The sequence below is a fragment of the Protomyctophum parallelum genome (assembly GCF_964188405.1).
Source record: "Protomyctophum parallelum genome assembly, chromosome: 18".
NCBI classification, from domain to species: Eukaryota; Metazoa; Chordata; class Actinopteri; order Myctophiformes; family Myctophidae; genus Protomyctophum; species Protomyctophum parallelum.
The window spans coordinates 9,929,585-9,945,907 of NC_139716.1; the positions used below are offsets into that span (position 1 = coordinate 9,929,585).

Genomic DNA, 16,323 nt, shown 5'->3' on the forward strand with positions numbered 1-16,323 from the left:
TTTGGAGGTGATGGGTGCAGATTCGTGACTATACTTCGGCGTGTGCTGTGAACTGCATGGTCCTGAAGCAGAAGTGCGCGCAGGAGGATGGAGAAAGCAGCTGGCTGTGCGCGTCAATTCCGATGAACTACTATATACAAGCAAGCCTGGTTCAGTTTGTATAGGGCGGCTTAACTGGTGGTCCGATGTCGTTGCTTCGAATTATAGTCGCTATTTTGCTTCGCTAGCGGTGTATAATTATGAATGTTGAAACTTGACAGAAGCTTTCTTTCCCTGTATTATCCTTCCAAGATGAAAGTGAAGAGGTGCAGCAGCCATCCCACACGGAGGGCAGAATTTCACTCGGTCTATTTCTATGAACTTTGTGGAAACACTACTGAGACTACCTTGTAATATGGAACAGTCAACGACCCTTGATATTGAGGCCCTGAAGGTAAGATATTAAGATAACTTGCAAAACCCCTAACACAGCACATGCAATGAATGTTTAAAGGTATATTCAGTGATTTCACTCAAAAAACCTTAGGTTTCGTTTTTGGCTTGGGACCCAGCCTTTCGTCCAATCAGGATAGAGAGTCAAAAACGAAACCTAAGGTTTTTTGACCCCCAGGGGTTAACTGGGGACAGGGAGGAACTCCTTATATGGCCAGCACACTCTATAGTAGGGAGGATTATCACAACAAAACAAAAAAATAAGTGATATTTGAATTAAGTGAAATCACTGAATATACCTTTAATATACAACTGCATGTGGTAGAAGTGTGATTTCTTTGGTAGAGGACAACTTTGCCGAGTTGGTTTCACGGCTATTCTCTTTAGACTTTAAACTAAGTCTAGAAATCCTTTATCATAAAGCAATATCCTATTATAGACTATATAGTCTAACATGCTGTGTGATTATAATGCAATTTATTAAATGTCGTTTTTAGACTAGGCCTTAAATAAAACAAGAAGACATTATAGTAGTATAAATTACTGAGATAATTGCAGTTGGATTTCACATCTACTGTTATTACACATCACTCCAACAGGTGCATGTCCGTGCATCCTTAGAAAGGGACATAACATTCCCATAAATGGTAAATGGTGCACCCATTCACACACACATTCATACACCGATGGCAGCGGAAACCATGCAAGGCACCAACTAGCACATCGGGAGCAATTAGGGGTTCAGTGTCTTGCTCAAGGACACTTCGACAGTAACTCTGGGGGAGCCCGGGTTCGAACTGGCAACCTTATCGGTTACCATCCAGGCACTCTACCCCTGAGCCACCGCCGCCCCTATATATAGGCAGCAGGCTATAGCCTACACAGCTTGGTCTCCCTCTAGGCTACTCCTTCCTTAATGACAGCCCTTCCATTCTCCAAGACAGTTTTTCCTTAAAGACTCAGCACTCAGAGTAGCCTGTATGAATGCTTGATCTACAAGATGCTTATTTGCATTCAAGAGGAGAAAGCGGATAACCTCTGGATACTATACAAGTAAGTAAATCCCAGTTCTCTCAGTACTGCAGTGCCATGTGGGAAACAGTGGCATTAGCCCTGAGCCCACAAAGCACAACTCAACTGGTACAGGCCTATAGCTACTGTTCAGCAATTCACTGCCCTTGGCTTGCACACTTGTTCTCCACTTGGTGTGTATAGGCTAGGTTAAAGCTTGTATACAAAAATAAACAAAACTAGAAAAAGTGAACGCTGCGTTCATGATTTGAGGCTTTTTGTTCAAAACAGGCCAATCCTGCAAAATTTGAAAGCCAATGTTAGCCAATTAGGATGGAATATGAAATATCAGACACATCCGTCTTGAGCACATGACTATGGAGATACTGTGTAACGATTTGCGGGATCTTTGGACAAAATCCGGAGGAGTAATATCCAAAAATGTGTTTTACAAAAGTCGGCCTCCTGGTGGCGCTCTAAAAGCCAGATGTGAACTAGAGAGACTGTGTACCAATTTGCGCGATGTTTGGACAAAATCTGTAGGTGTACTGTGCAAAAACTTGTTTTGCACAAAGCGGCCTCCTGGTGGCGCTATAACAGGCCGTTCTGGAAAGTTTGGGGCAGAGGTTCATCGTTGGCATCCAAGGGAGTGTGTGTGCAAAATTTGGCATCGACCGGGTTAACGGTGGCCGAGATTAGCTGCTCACGGACACACACACACACGGACGGACGGACGGACGGACGGAGTGCAAAACATACTCTCCCCCCATGCCTTCGGCCTGGTGGAGACAATTAACGATCTTTCCCCATCAGTCTATAGGTTTTAAGTTAAACCCATACAGCCGATTCTTGCTTGTTTAGCCGTCTTTTATAGCTTATTTAGTTTAGTTTCATCACATTCCATGTTCCAGTTACTTTTAGGCTACTTGTAAATTATACTAAACCAAAGGTTGTTTTCAAGAATCAATATGTTTGAGGGGCCCGCAGCTTTGTGTGTTTGTGTGTACACTTTTGAGATGAGTTGATTGGCTGAGCACGGAATGTGATGTATGACGATAAGAGCGCCCCTCACTTCACACGAGTGTGATTTTTGTAATAGGTAGACTTATACAAGAGTGTTTCTTTGGTTTTAGTCACAAAAAAGTGAGGTGTGCTCTTGTCGTCGTACATCATCCAATAAAAATGAATTAATTTGTCAACTTATGTTATTATCTTTTAAAGGTATATTCAGTGATTTCACTCAAAAAACCTTAGGTTTCGTTTTTGGCTGTGACCCAGCCTTTCGTCCAATCAGGATAGAGAGTCAAAAACGAAACCTAAGGTTTTTTGACCGCCAGGGGTTAACTGGGGACAGGGAGGAACTCCTTATATGGCCAGCACACTCTATAGTAGGGAGGATTATCACAACAAAACAAAAAAAATAAGTGACATTTGAATTAAGTGAAATCACTGAATATACCTTTAACCATGATGATACAATGTTTTTTTCACCATGATCATGTAAGATGACAACTGAATTTATGTGTTAGCTGATTTGCTCGTACATGACGTACATTTTCCTTTCATCGTCAATGGCATTTAATGTTTGTGTTGCCACAAATTTACGTCATAATTCAGGCACATATGACGTAAATTCTCCTTTCATTGTCAATGGCAAATGTGAGACCCACGTGACGGGGACAAAAATAGAAAATAGAAATAGTTCAGGAATCCCACAAGCTTTCAAAGTTTAAGTCATGTTTGAAGTAATATAATGCTTTCGTTCCTGTTGATTCTGGTCAGATCATTCTGCCCTGTGTTCATCTGATGAATGCAAATTACAGCCACGGAGAGCTGTCCAAAATGGCCCTGTTGGCTCTCTAAGGATTTTCTGGGGTGAAGCAAGGAAAGCTAGTACTAGTAGGAGAAGAGTCTTTCTGTTACATCAGCAACTCATCGTACTTTCACCATTGCCAATATATACATATGAACCTTTATTGAGAAAAGGACCTTGAGATGTATCATCTCGTTTTCGAGGGGGTCCAGCAACATACAGCAAATACAGAACAATACAACAAGTACATTCATACATACATAATCGAGGACAAAACAAACAACAAAGCTCTCCTAAAACTAGCCGCTCCCTGCACCCCACCTAATCACCCGCAACATTCTATCAATATTGATTGAAAACTTTATTTCAGACACAATGGGTCCATATACAAACAAATGTAAAAACATAACAGTAAATACAAAAACAACAACACAGAGATAGCCTATGTATCAGGCTATTTTCACTCCAGGAAGTCCTTGTCAATTAAAAACATATAAACATTGCCTCCAGTGTTTCCAGAAACATGAGGAGAAGACTGTATCACTCTGTGTGATCCCTGTTAAGGCCATAATTAATACATTCTTTGATTCCCTCAGTCTACACATGAATCTAAACATAAAATTCCTCAGTACAGCATGAAAGGTAGGTACATTACTGGTCACAAACATTTCACTTGCACTGGTCCATCTTGGGAGTCTCAGGAATATACGAAAAGCATCATTATATGCCACCTGAAGTTTTTTCATTTTCACTTTGCTGTATCGGCACCACAAGTGAGCTGTATAGAGTGGAGTGCAGTAGGTTTTAAAAAGTAAATAAAATAAATCAATATAGTCACGTAATGATACAAGTATGTGAAGATGTAAAGATGATGAACATACACCGGAGGCCAAACAACAGGCCGAGCAATGCGAGCATCCTCATCTTCACTAAGAGAGGACCCTGCCAGTGTTGATTTTGTCGACTAAAACTAAGGCGGAAAATGTTCGTCGACTACCTATTTCCACTGACGAAAAACTAAATGATGACTAAAACTAAGACTAAATATACTGACAATTTCATCAACAAATAAAAACTAGACTAAAATGTTAGGAAGGGACTAGTGGGTAGTGGACAAGAGATCCAGTATAAGTCATTTTACTATTAGTTGCATGCTGAAAATAGACGATCTACAAGCTCACAACGCATCGCAGTCATTGCGACGGCATCAAGGCCCGCCCAAATACATTTTGTTCGACTCACTAAATCAACTGTAGATTTTGTCGACTAAGTCTAAACTCTTATGCTATTTAGTCGACTAAAACTAGACTAAAACATTCCAGGTGACTAAAATGTGACTAAAACTAAATGAAAACTATTCAAGAGATTTATGACTAAAACTAAAATCAAAATGCGCTGCCAAAAACAACACTGGACCCTGCAGAGCTCCAAATGTCTGGGCCGGGCGTAAGCAATAGCAATATACAGTTGCAAAAACCGCAGTCAGTTCTCATTCAATTTACTGAAATGGTCCTCAAAGTGGGGTCCATGGGTCCCTCGAGGGGGTTCCAAACGGACCCTTACACGTCTGTTAAGTATAGAAATTGACCCTTACGGAAGTTATGGGTCCATTTTGGTTCTACACTCTTTTAGATTTTAGAATTAGAAACAGAGTGCAGGCATGCTTTCAAATGCTTCTCAAACTGATTACGTATTTTGGATGACCATTTGACAAGAGTTTGCGCAAGGGACCTTGTAAACGAAGATTTGTGTTGATTGATTTGAAGATTATTTGAACATTTTCAAAACTAGAGGTTCGGGACCCTACGTACGTGGCCCTAACAGAGTTATAGGGCCTACTTCGCACCACCGATCCAACTGACAATTATATGACGGGGGCTTTGTCAGAGTACCTGTTGTACCCTTGTCCCTTTTATGCCTATATATGGAAATCCCTGATGTCATCTGTATTTTTTTGATTGATTGTTTATTTATTTCCGTGTCATGCACACCTTGTGCCCAACCCTCATGGGTTTATATGACACCATTTCACAGTTGCAATTACAGCATGTTTTACATTACATAATTTATGCTTTTACAGCATGTTTACATTACATAATTCATTATATTACACCTCAGATGTATACAGAGTACAGATTACTCTGTCATATACAGATGGCATAGCCATCTGTATATGACTATGCCAATATGGGCATATGAGTTGGATCAGCGGTTCTGGACACATGTATATCTATGTGCTTATCCGAACGTTGCAGCGTTGCAGAAAGTCTATTTTAGTATAGGTTAAAGTGGGTAAACAGATTTTTAAGCGATATTAACTAATTTTGGTGGGGACACCCTGGAACCCCCTCAAGGACCTCTGGGGGTCCCCGGACCTCACATCCAGAACCACTGTGTTGTGCAATTGAAAATCCACTCCAAAAAAACCGCTCCATGAAGCAACCCTTTTTCTTTCTTCACAATATTTTTCAGAGGAGTCTCTGCATTGTGCTTCTGATGCAAGCCTTTCTTTTGTGGTGCTGACCTTATTGGAGATCTTTCATTTCTGCTCATCCCACACATAAGAGCTGCCGAAAGTGCACAGCCATCCATCGTCAAATATAAAGGGCACACACAACAAAAGTTCAAACCATTGACAGGCACAAGCTGTATTGCGACTCCGTGTAGAGCTGATGCAGCTACTGAAATTGGAGTTCACGTTATAGTCTATACCAGCTAAAGCGAGATCTTTTACTCAATAGATCCATAATCATCACACCATCTAAAAAAAACCATTTAGATGGTATAATCAGTGTATTACACATAAATGAAGTCACACGTGGAGTTCTTATTATATGTTGCTATGTTATTACATGTAGTTTCGCTCTTCCCATCACTTCCTTGAATGTGTGATTTGAAGCTACGTATCAGACAGACAATCAAGTGTGAGTGCTCAAAATGTCTTGATTGCACCAATCTTCTGCAGTTGGAAGGCTATAGTGCTATTATAGAGGGAAGGCAGAGTGAACGTAAATTGAGAGTGTGTAGCTATCATCAGTGGGTCTGATTTGTTTCTCTACCTCCAGTTGAGGATGCGGGCCCTCATAGGACGACTGTTACACCAAGTGGCGTGCCGGAGCGAGCGCCCGGCCAGGCAGCCAGTTCTGCTGATTAACTCATTCTGAACGGGCACCCATTTTGGTGTCAGCATCATGTTATGCTTTAGCCATTTAAAAATAGCAGATCTACAAGCTCATATCGCGCCACCGAGTGGCGCGATACGAGCTTGTAGGTCTGCTATTTTTGAAAAATCGAAGAGCGACTGACATTTTTAGAATCTGATCTCAGGTCAGAATGGGTTCATCAGACCAGTGTGTGTCCGGCGGAAACCTCGTATGAATCTGATCTCAGGTCAGAATGGGTTAACATAATCAGACATTAACAACGTCTCATTTTCTTTCATTAACGGGACGTTTCTCAGCAACATTTTGCCGCCTCTGCAGCATGTCGCTGTTTGATCAAAAACAGCACGTGGAATATAACGACACTAATTGGCGAAGATGAGGCATGCCGGGAAGGGACTGCTGGGTAATTGCAACGCTTTGGCTGGCTCCAGCTGTAGTTTACTGTACTGTACGTCAAAGCAGCCGAAGCACCGCCACCCCCACCCTAAAAGCAACACAGATGATGCCCCCTGTGAAAAGGAAAAATATACCGGTACTCGTTTAGTGTTTTTTTTGTTTCAATGAATGTTCTGTCGTGTAGGTGTGAAAGATACTCATAGAAGATGAGCCTTTTGCTATTTGAAAGAATGCGTATTACATGTAAAGGTGTTGGGCTTCTAAATATAATTTGCATGTAATCAGAACTTGGCTGGCAGGAGATAAAAACATCCGTAGCTTTGACGAGAGTTTCAACTTGGCTCTCCTAGCATGCCTTTTTTGATTGAAATTGGCAGACACAGGATAATTACAGTATAGCACAGAGACATATAATGTTTTTGTTTTGCTGCATGCGGTTATCTGGTTTTCACCTGTTGACTTATTCCTTGTTTGCCTACACAGTTTCTGTATCGTTTGAAACAGATTTTCAACTAAAATAATATATGGCCCATCACGTTATTCAGTTTGAAAATCAGTTATTTTTATTGAGTGACATACATTTGTGGCAGACATTAGTTGCATAATATTATATTGACTCAGCCGGAGTTATATTATGCATCAAAACTCTGCAAAGAAGTCATAGGAACCACCAGCGCTGGGAACAGTGGGTTGCCATAGAAATTTGAAGTGCTGAAGTTTTCCCTAGCAACAGTGGTTTGAAAATAGACCTGTTCTGGGTTCTGGCACAACTGTATAAAGCTAAAACTTTTGTCTCATGCCATATATTTTTCCTTAAGATGTATATACAATTGTGTTAACTCATGAGTGTCTCTCAAATTACAATTATCTATTGAAAAGGGGCCCTCACGTCGCGCTCTGGCCAATGGAGAGTGACGTTGCTACGTGGCGGCCATCTTACTTCGGGGCAGCATAACATTGTGTCTATGGGGCATGTACTTTTAAATAACCATAACTTGCTCAATTTTCAACCGATTTTCAAACGGTTTGGTTTGTTATAAACGTCAGAGACGTTCATATAAAAAACTAAATGAAGCAGATAAGCGTCCTGAATCATAGCCACGTTGGCGACGTTTGTAATAAACCAACCCGTTTGTAAATCCTTCAAGATTTGAGCGAGTTATGACTGTTTTTGTTTGAGCTGTACATACTGTACTGAAGCCCCGAAGCAAGATGGCCACCGGGTGAACTACGTCAGAGACTCCGCCTTGAGCCATATAGCCTTTATATATATATCTATGTGAAGGCCTACTGAGAAAATATATATACTTTCTGGCCTTAAAGCGCAAATAACATGCATTTTAAAACTGCTTTTAATATTTAATAATCATATTGTCTATGTCCCTCAAAGTTATTTCTAATGGTTTGAGCCTCAATCACCACTCTGATATAACCAGGCCTTGTCAATTCTTTCTGGACTTTGAAAGCAGTTTTAGCTGCAGTACCACAATGTCCTGAGGTGGAGAGGGTGCTGATATGCAGATTATTTAATATTTGAGTCATTATAATACTCATGCTAGATAAAACCAGGCTTGTTTCCATTCCATGCCAGCTTGGAAAATCAACAATGGTGGACATTGTAAACAAAGTGGAAATGCTAATTTGCAACTGAAGACTGAAGAAATGGAGGAATTATACAAAGTAGGGTGACATTGATGACATCACGATGAGGCCAAAATCAGATGAGCTGTTTCTGAGAGCAATTTCCATTCAAACACCCATATGACATGAAGGCCTGATTGTTCAAAATTGGTTATTTGTGGGGATAGAAAACACACATGGGAGCCCCAAAAACACAAAAGAAATTGAAAAAGTTGAATTTTATGTTATAGGTCCTTTAACAGCCCAAACAGCCAAACAGAAAAGTCCCTCTGATCGCATTCACTTTGCCTCTCACTTTGCCTTAGCTTACTGGTCCTAAATCACCCGCACCCACCTCTCATAATACTCGTGTCCCTCAGCTGTATCTGTGGCTTAATTGGAATCAGTGACATTTCTAAGCCAGCGATATGGGTCATTTGTATTTGCTGCAAAGTCACAACAGCCATTTGTGAGGCATCTGCCAGCACCAGCAGACATGACCCGAACTGTCATTCCAAGGAAACACCCCCCCCCCCTAGAATATATTAAGCTCTGTAGTAGTAAGAGAAGTACTGTAGTGTAGGCATGTGGAAGTCTTAGTTGACTGCATACGCTCGTACAGTAATACACAATAGTATGTTGACATTGGTCCATAGCTGGTTGTCCATTTATAATAATAATAATAATAATAAAACTTTATTTGTATAGCACCTTTCATGACATGAAATGCAGCTCAAAGTGCTTTACAGAACAATGGAGAATAAAAGAAAAGCAAGGACAGCAACGACATTAAAAAACAAGCAGTAATGCAATACAGTGAGGACATGAATAACAAAAAATATTTAAAAAAAAGATCAATTAATTATGAATCTAATTAGAAAATATCATGTATGGCCGGGGCCAAGGCTAGGCACCTTGGCTAGTATTCCAGTCTGGCAGTGTGCCGCAGGTTTGTTTTTAGTTCAATGTTTGTTTTAAAAACACCATTGACAATGAAGGGAAAATGTCTTGTCCCTAACACAAACATGAAATGCCATTAACAATAAAGATAATTTAAGTTCACCATTAACATCACCTAATCAACGTGAGTTAGACTTTAATATATTAGCGCCCTGCGCCTCTCACTTAGTTCACACGGATGGCCGCGCCCAGGGAACCCCTCCCTGGATTCGTCTATGGCTCTCCTAGTCCATCCAGCATCTCACTCTCTCTTTCCTCCCTAGAAGCAGCATCTGCTTCTGTTTGCCACCTGGCCTGTCTCGTATATTATTTTGCCATTATTTTGCCTAATCAAGTGCTTGTAGACTTTTGTAATGACTAGTAATGTCTTAACTCATCAGCAGTTGTTTCACATTACACTACGCTACATTAATTGAGATACCCTCAGAATTTAACGAGTTAAGCGTGTTAAGGAAGCTAAGTCTGCTAAGAGGTCCTTGCTCTGCCACTGTTAATGAGGGCCTGTTAGGAAAATAGACAAGCTAATAAGCTGGCATTGGTGCTCTATGCTAATTAGAGAGATGACTTCCGCACACCCGGTTTAATTTTACAGCAGGTGCGTATAGGTCCTGGCAGAGCAGCAAACGTTTGGAAAAGGAGGAGAGACCTGCACACTGCCACTTGCTGGTTCAAGAGTTTCGGCCTTTCATGCCTGAAGAAGGCTGAAACGTTGCTATGACTCTTATCTCAAATAAAACTCTTGAACCAGCAAAGGGCGGTGTGCGGGTCTCTCCTTCTCCAAATGTTCGCTGCTCTATGCTAATGACATGCTAAGTAGGAACCTATGTAGGCCCTACATGCTATGTTCCTACTTCAGAATCCATACCCTACATTGTAGGGTATGGATTCTGAATAGAGTTATGAGCGCATGATTATTAACCGTCTTAACCCCATATACAGTACTTATACCCGAGTCCCCCAGGGGTCCAGGCCCCCTCCTTTTTTGCTCTATACACAAAATATCTTCATCACGTTGCGATGCGTTGTAAGCTTGTAGATCTGCTGTTTTTGCAGAATGATTGCCCCAGAACAGGGACTCTAATACTTAATTGACCATTCCTTTGAGGAAAACAGAAAATACATTGCCAACTCATGGGGATAGAACGGGCGCTCCTCTGCTGCACATGGACAGAAAATTCATAGTAAAAAATAAACAAAACTACTTCGCTATACTCTCTGAAAAACAAAGGCTGTTTTGTGTTGTTGAAAGTCTATTCTCCAGGGTGGGACGCCTCTCTGGACTCCACCTTCTCTGTATAATGTATACTTTTTTGGGCTATGGTGTCTGACCTAAGACAGAGGGAACCTTGCAGTTCTCAGATCTGAGCCACTGAAAGTGTAGAAGGACAAGCCTGTCCGGGTATAAATTCATCCACAAGATTCATAGCCTTGCAGCCTGTGACGCTTAGTTAAACCCTGTCAAACGTTGGTCACGAATGACTGGAGAACAGCATCTGCTGACGCTCGCCTGGCTGACCACACCTGACAGTCATCAGCCCCTCTGATCTCAGATCAGAGCCTGTGTCTGGTAGGAGGTTCTGAACTCTTTCAAGGACTTGAGTGTAAAGTCGACCTGACACGTACTGTCCCAGCCTTGACCTCCTTTTTACAACAACACAGTGGAAGACAGTATGTGACAAAGCGCTTTAATTTGTTTAGAACATGAAATTTCATATGGGAAAAGAACGTACTATGAAGGTTATAATAAATCACGCCGTGCACTGAACACGAGTTCAGATCTGGCCATGCCCATGGCCAAGTTATTCCCGTCTAGTTGACATGATTTGCTGTAAGCTGGGAAGAGGATCTGAGAACTCAAGTGATCACTGTGGGCCTATACTTTCTCAGTCACTGATTACTGATCATTAATTCAACTTACTTTGGAAGCCGATTTTTGCGTCTCAATTAAACAAAAATAATTCTGGCATTGCTTTTGTTTTGTGCTCGCAATTCAGAATGTAACGCACAGCTCAGTTTTGTATTTCTATTGTGGCTTCATATCTCAGACTTTTGACTGAGTTGCATGAAAAACAAAAAATCACACCAGTGTGAAGTGAGGGGCGCTCTTATCATCATACATCATCAGCTCATTCCGGCCAATCACAAATGTTCGTGTTTGCACAAACACTCAAAACGGGCAATTCATTGTCCATTGACGATATTCCTTGCAAGTGAAGTATTGGAGTTTGGAAGCACTCGTTTTTAGTAAAGCAACCTCCTGCCGGCTCCTGCATTATGTGTAAATTCAAAACAGGTGGTACGCAGGGCTGTTGAGTGATATCCAACGAGCACTCCCAAACTCTGACACGAAACAAAAACTTCACAGATTGAAAGAGGATAATTCAAGCTTTTCCGTAAAGCTGCAATGTTGGTGAGTTGTTGTTTTGTGAAATTGGGCTTCTACAGAACTGTGGTTCTCAACCTTTTGCCCTTGGAGTCGCCCTTCTTCCCTATATTCACATGAGCTTGTTCTACAAGATTACACAATGTGAAATCATTTGTATCTCTTTCAAAGGCTGATGGTCAAGATTCAATGAGACGTCATTGTTGGCTATGCTGCAGTAAGCTGTCAGTCATGGTGACAGTTTTTGTGGACATATATCTATATATATATAGGTATATCTGGTTCAATAATGTCGACATTTAATTAACATTGAAAACAAAGCCGTGGCGCCTGGTTATTGGGCTGTTAATGAATACATGAAATGTGACATTCAGAAATGCAAGGCGCTTTCTCGTGCTGTTAAAACGGCATCGTTTTTAAAGGCGTTTTTGCCCATTTAGTGACTCTTGTAACGTCGCCTGGAGATGTCGGATATAACAAGGGAGAGCAAACACCTTCAACCTTTAACTAGACCTTTTGGCGCGTCGGTTCTCAGCGGTAGTTTTGTTTCTGGTCTCCCCTGTGCAGCTCGTTGCGATCAATCGCTCCCATGATTGATCACTAACATGTCGCCGGCGAATCATGACTGATGATTCTTATTTCCTGCGTCGGTAGGGAAAGACACCTTTTGTTGAGATGGAAACTCTGATGTGGCGGTGACTGTGTTAATAAAATCAAGTCACCCAGATAACCTTGTCTGTTGGGTGCAGAGCTTGATGGATTACTCTGCTATCTGTTCAATTCAAAGTGTGTGTGTATAGTGCCAGTGTACATTTGACCAGGTATTTGACCAGGAAGTAATAAATGAGGTCAATCTTACATTAGTAGTAAATGGTAATGGGGCTGGGTGATATGGACACAATTAATTATCACAATATGTTTGATGAAATACCTCAAAGTAGGGTGACTATTAGTGCTTTCAAACATTTTTGATAATGAATTAAAAATAATAACCAAGTGACAGGTGGCATCATCTTGTGAGGTTTCCAGCTATTACTTTCTACGGTGTGACGTCAACGTTCCCTTTCTATCTATATCACACAAACCTGTCATGCGTCATGACATGACACACAACAGTTTGGTTTGACACAAGTGTGCAACCAGAATATCAAAGGAATAAACCATTTCTCCATATAGATTATCATCACACATACAGTAATGTCAGGTTCTGTTTGACTCGTCGCCAGAAATCGAACCATTTCTTACACTGAGCAACGCTTCTATAGGACTAGTGCCAGACATATTAATTGCATTTATTACCGTATATGATTGTCTTCACCAGGCCGAAGGCATGGGGAGAGAGAATGTTACCAGCTAATCTCCGGCATGCACCGCTAACCCGGTCGATGGCAAACTTTGCACACACACTCCTAGGATGCCAAAGACGAACCTCTGCCCAATGGATCTGCCTTTTATAGTGCCACCAGGAGCTCGACTTTTGAAAAACATTTTTTTTTGTTCATTTACATCTGCTGTTGCTGGTCTGTTTGAGGTGCTGTAGAGTTGATTTCTCGGCACCTCCTGCAGAACATCGGTGTGGGTGAAATTAGATTTTAGGGCATGACTCTGTAGAATTTACCAGCGTGTCGTTGCACTACAGCGCACTGCTCTCCAGCTAACCTTGACCCTTTGGTTATGACTGAATCCACTTGCAACACAGCCACTGATAATATATTCAGCCTAATCCAACCCACCTTCCCACTTCACTGCTGGTACTCATCAATCCATAAAATACCAAACGTCCATCGCCCATACTCCACCCTGCGCTTCACATGCTGGTTCACCCGTTTCCTCAAAATAGGCCCCTATAAGGGGAGCAACATGAGGGCATAGCATTTTGTGGTGTGGTTTCGTGATAGAAAACCCCAAATCTTTTCCCATAGAGATCCTATTTATACTACTATATGCTACTATTTATACGTTTTTTTAAGTGGTGCAACCACTTCTACATCCAGCTTGCAATGTCCGTGTACCTGTGTGTGTACCTGTAACCATGAGCATGAGTGGTGTGCGCATGTGTGAAATTGGAACGAGAGAAGTATGTGACATGGCTGCCACCTGCTGGACGCAAACGATACAGAGAAGAAATTGGAACGATACAGAGAAGAAATTGGAACGATACAAATTGGAACGATACAGATAACCAATAGACGGGAGTTGCACCACTTGGTTCACACTGGTGTGATTTTTAGCATGTAACCAAACCATCCGCAGGCTCCTGGCGAATCATGACCATAGAACATTTGATTCTGTGTAAAATAATATTTGAATATTTTATAAGATTATATAGGCCTAATGTATTTCATAAATACCCGTTTCTTTGCGGTTTTCAAATATCTTTTGACAATTTCAATCATGATGATGATTAATATGATGTAGATCGGCTATTTTTTTGCTACGACCGCAATATGCAATGTGGCCCCCTCTGGATTGTCTGCATGAATATATAAGTGGCCCTATTCAGTATTTAAGTCCAACGTCATTTTGTAGTGCTACGTTACGTCCGGGTCCAAGTGGCACCAGCTCCCGTCCGCATCTCATTGTAAATTGAATATCTAAACGCGTGAATCTTTTTACAGTGACGTTATTTTTCAGAAAGGAAGCCATTGAGGGTTAAAATGGGTCTTAATGCTTCCAACTCGAGTGGAATTATTAATGTTTAAGTGTCCATGACAACAAAAATATATGATGTGGAGACAATAAAGACTATTATTATCATTATTATTGAAGGTGGCAACAGTCCATTTGATCGGTAAAATATTTCTGGGGTATATTTAGAATGTGTGCAGGCTTGAGTATGTTGAATCTAGTTTGCATTATGAGGATTTATTTTACACAATAAAATAAAATGGCGATAGTATTCCATGTGGGGCAGACGGCCTGTCACTGTCAGATTTGGGAGAGCAGCGCAGCTTTGTTGTTGCGAGGAAAGCGGTAAAATTAGACTTTCGTGGTTGTTTTCGTCTCAGATTTAGTCCGACGGAGCGTCACAGTATAACTCCATGGGGACACAAAAGCGACACAAAAGTAGGACCCGGAAGTATCTCAGGAGGGGGCGCTCATGTCACAGCTAAAATACTGAATAGTCTGCATGGTCACAGTTATGCCCACCTCTGTTCCAGATGACCCAGGAGCAGTACATGCTGGCGTCCCAGTCCCTCCACCTTCAGCCGCCGGGCTGTGGAGCCGGCGGAGTCCACCGGGTGGGTCTGTACGGCTGGCGGAAGAGATGCTTCTACTTCTTCTTGCTTCTGCTGCTGGTCATCATGATCGTCAACCTGGCCCTCACCGTCTGGATCATAAAGGTCATGAACTTCACAGTGGTGAGTATTGACCATTTGCAGACAAGCGGCCATGTTTCCATCAGAGTTTGGAAGCACACGTTTTCAGTAAAGCCAGGCCCTGCGCTGCCTCTTCTGCATTATCTGCTCATTCAAAACAGGTGGTACGCGCAGGGCAGTTGAGTGATATCTAACGAGCACTTCCAAACTGCAACACAGTGGATTTTAACAAACACTTTGAGGATAAAAAAGAGAATAATTCAAGCTTTCCGTATAGGCTACAGCTGCAATGTTGGTGAGTTTGACGTTGTGTAATACAATCAGAGAGGACTTTTCTGTCTGGATGAATGGGCTGCCAATGGAAGTTGCACCTTGTTAGAACCTTGCCATTAACTGATATGGTAAGATGGCCACGGCATAGAGTATATATATCTATAGAGAAGACACCCGAGTTCTCTTCCCATCCACTTGCATTGAGTTGCTCAAAAGCGCATGAGGCGGATTCACTCCTCCTTCCGGGTAGGAACAGAGTGCATTCTGGGACGGATTGCAATGGTGAGTGGCCCCAAACACATGAACGCGCTGCCGTTGAACGCGCACGAGCGTCGTCCGTCGTGAACGTGTACAATGATAGTCAACGGACAGCGCGTTCATGTGTTTGGGGCCAGGCTGCAATACCTTCATTCGGCCACTATGTCCATTTCGCCTCAAGATTTCCTCTGGGTGCCTTCTCTATAAATATATATACTCTAAGGGCCACGGTCTGCATCATGGTCCATAGACCAAGCCCCCAGTAAGGCTGGCTATGCAGCGTTGAAGCGCTGCAGAGCACCTACTGGTGAGAGCTGAGAATGCAGGTGGGGCCCGTGCATTTATCACGAGGAAACCCCCGGCCATGCAGCTCAGGTTTAAAGGTTTTACGACATTCATTTTCATTTATTTTTATTTTTATTTTTTATTTTAGGTTTTATGACCTCAATTACACCCAAAAAACCTGAACTTTGAACATTCAGTGGATTTTCTGTGGTCTGAAGTTTTCTTTGGGGTTTGGAAGCCTTTTGAGCTACAATGAAAACAGGCAAAACAGTGACATCTGCTGGCAAATCCCATTGACATATATGGGATTTGCAGGATCTTACATCACAAATTGCCGGCAAATCAGAGCACCTGTTTGAGCCAGAAAACCCCAGATCACAGAAAATCTACTGAATGTTAAAAGTTCAT

General features: G+C 41.8%; 1 protein-coding gene across 1 annotated transcript in view; it reads left to right on the plus strand.

Moving 5' to 3' along the window:
* The first annotated feature begins 318 nt into the window (after nucleotides 1–318).
* LOC310875696 (zeta-sarcoglycan-like) overlaps nucleotides 319–16,323 on the plus strand; it is a 53,780-nt gene continuing 37,775 nt past the window's right edge. The window contains exons 1-2 of the mRNA XM_083789010.1: nucleotides 319–433; nucleotides 14,941–15,141. Of these exons, the coding sequence (XP_083645136.1) occupies nucleotides 356–433; nucleotides 14,941–15,141 (279 nt within the window). The 5' untranslated portion in view covers nucleotides 319–355. The remainder of the gene's footprint in view (nucleotides 434–14,940; nucleotides 15,142–16,323) is intronic.